The 6,000-nt window shown below is 44.1% G+C and overlaps 1 protein-coding gene across 1 annotated transcript in view; it reads right to left on the reverse strand.

Annotated features, from left to right (window-relative positions):
- The window catches only part of gabbr1a (gamma-aminobutyric acid (GABA) B receptor, 1a), a gene marked incomplete in the record, with an annotated part of 59,743 nt that overhangs the window by 45,050 nt on the left and 8,693 nt on the right, over nucleotides 1–6,000 (reverse strand). Inside the window, 1 exon segment of the mRNA XM_034211433.1 lies at nucleotides 5,090–5,250. Within this exon segment, the coding sequence (XP_034067324.1) occupies nucleotides 5,090–5,250 (161 nt within the window).

The following is a 6,000-nucleotide window of genomic DNA, read 5'->3' on the forward strand; positions in this document are numbered from 1 at the left end:
CAACTTTTAACGTTAACAAGAAATGTGTCATATGTAGAACTTAATGATCGGTAGTACTGTCAAAAGTTACATGAATGTGGTCAATAACAATATGTATCATTAGATAAGGGTCTCAAAAATACTCAAGTGCCCGAAATGTTGAGCTAGATCATTTGTTTTAACATAACGCCAACCACATATTTGTCTAAACAATTACGTACATGAATTTCCTTATTTGACGACATCAAATTATCTTAATATCGTCCTAAGGGGTTTCGGAGTGCATGCCTGTAAAATACTAATTCAGTGTGTCGCCATGTGGGGCCGAGGGACTGCAGGTTCTCCTTCCGGCAATCAATCACTAGAGCAGCTGATTTCACAGATCCCTTCCTCCTCTGGGTAAAATCAGCCTGTTCCTAATAAAAACAAATTGCTGTGTTAACTAATCATGTGATGCATACAGCTTCTTTTTTTCATTTGAAATACTGTCTTTCCCGAAGGTTGTTTAAGGATGAGGTTGTGTTCACTGACCCTGCGGCTGAGCGCTGGCTGCATGCTGAGAAGAAGCTTGTTAGCCTCGTTTTGTTTTTTTCAAACTATACCCTGATGAAGTGTAATTCATCATCTACGCTGATTATCTTTGAATTATGTAATCATATCTGTTATTATTACCATCCAACCTCACAGGTTTTAATAACATGCTTACTTGCTTACATTTTCCAAATTACTAGCTGCGTATAACATGTTTAGAAATTAGAATTAAATTAGAAAAGCACTTGGAGATTGCAGACATTTGCCACGGCCATGCTCTACCTCACAGAGTTAACCAAAGTGTACAATAATTAGTGTATCATCCCATGGTTTGCACTCCAGAATGTAATGGGGTTTTTCTTGGCCCATGCGTCACTCATCCACACTTTTATTATACGAGGCCAGTGATTTCTATGTAAGCATACTGACATTCAGACCAACAAACAAACCCAATATGTAACCTCTCCAGTAAGGGTATTAAAGATGTGAAGATTCTGACCTCTTAAAGGAAAGTTAAGTACTTTCACCAAGAAAATGACCTGAACTGGGGCGGTGGTGGCGAAGTCGATAGGGACTTGGCTTGGCAACTGGAAGGTCACTAGTTCAAGTCCCGGCAAGACCAAGTGCTACCGAGGTGTCCCTGAGCAAGGCACCGTTCCCCACACTGCTCCCCGGGCGCCGTTCAAAATGGCAGCACACTGCTCCTACACTAGGATGGGTTAAATGCAGAGAAACAATTTCCCCACGGGGGATTAATAAAAGTCCATCTTATCTTACCTTGTTGTTTAATTCCTATTATTTTCTTCATAGTATCAAAATTGGCAACCATGTATAATGCTTAAATATCGATACAGGCAGGTCAATTAGACAAACCGCAACTAGTGGATTAACATCCTTAGATCACCTTCAATATTCACATATTCAATAAATCTACTGTTTTAAGTACGTTTGAACCTAAGGGATCAAATGTCCCTCAAATGCAAGATTTTAAAAAAGGTATGAAAGGCATACAAAAGCAACAGCTTATACTTGACTTCATTCAGTAGTTTGATCCCTTTCAGTTATAAATATCGAAGGCCTTTTCTTGGACACAACACAATCAGCGTCCATACCTGAACCTTTTCATCATTGAAGAGCATCTATGGCTAAAAAGAAATGAAACCTTGTGGTTACACAAAGGAAACACGGGGAAGTAAAGGATGAAAAAGCACACAGGCTCCCTTAAGAAAAAAAAAAAGAGAGCAAACAGGCTTGTTGGCAGGTATGCCATAAAGGTTGAGAAATCTCTGCTATTCTTGGAGGTCTTCTACAGCCCCCTGGAGTCATCACCATTTTCACTTTCATTTTCTAGCCCTCCTTGGCTCATGTCATGAGAGTGCCTCGATTGATGGCCCCCGTTGTCGTTCACACACACACACACACACACACACACACACACACACACACACACACACACACACACACACACACACACACACACACACACACACACACACACACACACACACACACACACACACACACACACACACACACACACACACACACACACACACACACACACACACACACACAGAGATTAGTGCAAGTGTGTGTACATGGTCATACAAAAAGCCCTCATACAGCTACACGTACACACACATGTGATACAAAATCGCTTTTGTTGCTGTCCTTGGTGCTGAAATTCCCTGAGCCAATATCAGTGTTGATGTTAACATGCCTATGTAGCCTTTCCAATCAGTAAAACCCTGTTTGCGAGAACCTTTGAAAGACAGTGAAGGTGCCCTGGGCTCGGGGAAGAGGGAGAAGATACTGGCTCGTCATGATACACTCTCTAATTACACTACAGATAGAATAATATAAAAGAGTGTGAAGAGGGGATAACATAGGGGCCTGGGGGACATCCTATGTATTGCAACTCAAAGCATGCGCAGCTACATCTCATCATTTCCTCATCATTACGACTGGCACCCGATTCCAGGCCTGTATGCCAGTGCATGACATGCATGAGGAGGGCCAGTGATGAATACTGGTTATGCCACAGTGGATAGGGAAACAGTGTCACGGCTGCCAATTAAAATAAAGGGTGGAAGTGAGGGAAGCACCTCGTTTCACCATTTCGCTGTATCTCCACTGTCTCACTCCATCACTGTTAATAATTGATCAAAGTTTGCAGTCTCGGCTTTGATATATCCATGGCAACGGCCTGCGCAGAGAGTGTGTGTCTGCAGAACTGTATGTGTGTGTATGGGTCTGTCTGTCTGTCTGTCTGTGTGGTCTGTGTGTGTGTGTGTGTGTGTGTGTGTGTGTGTGTGTGTGTGTGTGTGTGTGTGTGTGTGTGTGTGTGTGTGTGTGTGTGTGTGTGTGTGTATGTGTGTGTGTGTGTATGTGTGTGTGTGTGTGTGTGTGTGTGTGTGTGTGTTGTGTGTGTGTGTGTGTGTGTGTGTGTGTGTGTGTGTGTGTGTGTGTGTGTGTGTGTGTGTGTGTGTGTGTGTGTGTGCGTGTGTGTGTATCTCAGAAGGCTGTAAATAGTCTGATGCTGTCGCCAGAATAGCCAGAGAAACAAGCCGTTCTGCTACCACAGGGTATCTGCATCCATTAAAGAGACAGGCTGGGATTAAGCGTTGAGATTCATGAATATTGTATGATGTTGAACAAGCTGAGGACATCGCTTGATCCTCCAACCCTAAATGGTAAAGAACTGGTGTGGGAATGTGTGTTAAAGGCACCCGTTTGCCTAAATCTATGTCAAACTTGAATGCCTTTGTTGTATTTAATATTACTGATAGACTTTAAAGACGCAATAAAAGTTCCTCCTGCATAATTACGCTCCTCCAACCTTGATCTTGAGATGCAAGCAAACAAAGGGCCAGTTACGCCCTTGTCTTAATCTCACAGTCAAACAAAGAGTTGGGCTCCCAAGGTGACCAACTCGAAAGGAATGAGACGTATTAACTGCATGTAAATATCATAGCTAATTAATCCCTATTCTAATAATTGCTTTTCTGCCTCTCAGAGAGTAAGATCCTCATTACTATTCCAGCCAGGTGAAAAGTGTTTGCAATGAGAAGGTAAAAAAAAAAAAAAATCATTCCAAACACACTGTAGCCAGAGCAGGAGCAATACATTCCCCCTTGACTTAATTCAAGGAATTAACCAGCGTCACTCTCACAATGTTATACCAGCCTCTTTGAGCTGTTCTATTCAAAGGATCTGCATCTAGTTATCGAGCCGGAGGCGCCACTGACTCCTGAAGCGCGAGGAGTGATGTTTCCCAATCCCTATGAAATCTGTTCATGCCATTTCTTCATCTTTATGTTTATGGCAGCTATATCTGCAGCTGCCTGCTTCAGTACACTTGTAATCAGGACACACACACACACACACACACACACACACACACACACTTGATCTGTTTAGCATTTGATAGCAAGGAACAAGGTGTATGCAGAACAGAATGTGATAAAGCATGCACTGTATTATCAGCTGCATACATCCAGCATATGAATTTGCACACGTATTTTCACAGAGCTGAAACCTTATTTGTTTCTGTGGTTTGCTTCAAGAGTAACTGTGTTGCCATGCCAACTCTCTCTCTCTCTCTCTCTCTCTCTCTCTCTCTCTCTCTCTCTCTCTCTCTTTCTATCACACACACACACACAGACACACACACACACACACACACTCACATTTGCTCTCTCTCCCTGCTATTCTGTTTAACAGGATTCCAATGCAGAGCCTTGTACACCAATCAGAATAAAGCTGGTAGCAGATTTCTAACCAGTCCCAGTACAGTTAACTGTTTGGTGCCTCTGCCACCCTCCAGGCTCCTGTCCTGCAGCATGATTGATAATAACCCTCAAGAGGGGAGACAGGGGGGATCTCCAGTAATTGTTTTCATGCATCTCCACTCATCCTGGTGTTGAGCAGAATGGTTTCTTTTTTGGGGGGAAACTTTCAGAATAAGAATGAGGACAGGCAGCTTCACTAAGATAAATAATGTGCCTTTTGATTACATGTCAGTAGTAGTGGGGGTAATATGGGGCAGCGAGGGGAAATGAAACCAGTCAGGGGGCGGATATTGGATTTATGGCTGATAATGCTGACATTTTAAAATACCACCATGATTAATGATTAATGAGCAACAAGCAGGAGGTGTGTTTGTTAATTTAGCACTAAGCCAGCCCTGAACACGGCATGGCAGCCCCCCCCCCCCCTTAGTGAAGCCGAGGGGGGACTCGAGGGTTAGTTATCAGCAGGCCGGGTGACCTTTTTATGAAAGCTGCTCTTGAGATCTGTGACTTGGGAAAAGGTGTTCCTTGAAAAAAGAAAAAGGGAGCCAGTCCTGTTGTTTTGGCAGAGTGCAATTTCAGAGAAAAACCAGGGTGTAGAATATAATCATTTCAGATATATGGTTTCAAAAGAAAGCATCACAATGAAAATGTGATGAAAAATGATATCCAGCAGTACAAAGAAAGAGTACGATGTAATGTGAGGGGCAGATGATTAGATCCCACTGGATGACACCACACATCACTTAAGTGCGCACCTCCTCTGACTCTCCTCCACATGCACTCACCATGCTGTCGTAGTGGATGAGCTCCAGTTCGTAGTCTGGCAGGATGTCGCTCCGGTTGTTCACCAGGTCCAGGGCCATCTGAGCGGAGGGCATACACGCCTGCCCGCCGGGCCAGCCTCCGCTCATGGGGAACAGCGCTCCGATGTACAGCTTCTTCTTGCCTGCGGAGGGCCGTGGCCAGAGGAGGAGAAGGACGATGAGAGATGCCCGAAGGAGGAACACTGCCTGCCCGCGGGCTGTGCGAGTTACCCGCGGAGGACTTCTCCACATCCCCGGCATGATTCAAGGTGAGATGAACCGGTGTTGCAGCGATACAACCGAGACAATCTTATTTCATGTGAGAACTAAAGTGTAAGTGAACTCAACACGTGTCCGGCACCTTTACGCAGAATTGAGTTGGGTTCAACGTTGAGTTTTGCAGATATGATGTGAGCCAACGATTTACTTTTAATTGCAAGTGTTTAGCGAAACGATTAATCTATAAGGTCGGCGTATAATTCTGAGTATTGCATGGTTAATTTGACAAGGCATGCTGGATATTTTCGGGACAAAGTCAAACACAGTTCAGTCAGCCTTTACTAGCCACCATGTGAGGACACGCTACAGCCCGGCTCAAGTTTTCAATCCTGCAGTCCAACTCATATCTATGCAATCCCACATATAAACTAACGTATCGATTTCTGCCTTTATTCAATCATGAATGTTGGACGGCGCATCCCTTCCTCACGAGTTTACGCGAAAAAAAGGACGCGCGGATTAGACGCTGGAGTCGTCGCGAACACGTCAACCGGGTCAAATGAGTGTTGATTTGGAGCAGTAGCTCTCAAAAATAATGCATCAACTGGAGTGTGGAGGGAGAGCTGAAGCAGCGGGAATAGCATGCAGCATCTCCCCCTTTTAACGCAGCCGTA

The sequence above is a fragment of the Gymnodraco acuticeps genome, unplaced genomic scaffold, assembly GCF_902827175.1.
Source record: "Gymnodraco acuticeps unplaced genomic scaffold, fGymAcu1.1, whole genome shotgun sequence".
In the NCBI taxonomy this organism is placed as follows: domain Eukaryota; kingdom Metazoa; phylum Chordata; class Actinopteri; order Perciformes; family Bathydraconidae; genus Gymnodraco; species Gymnodraco acuticeps.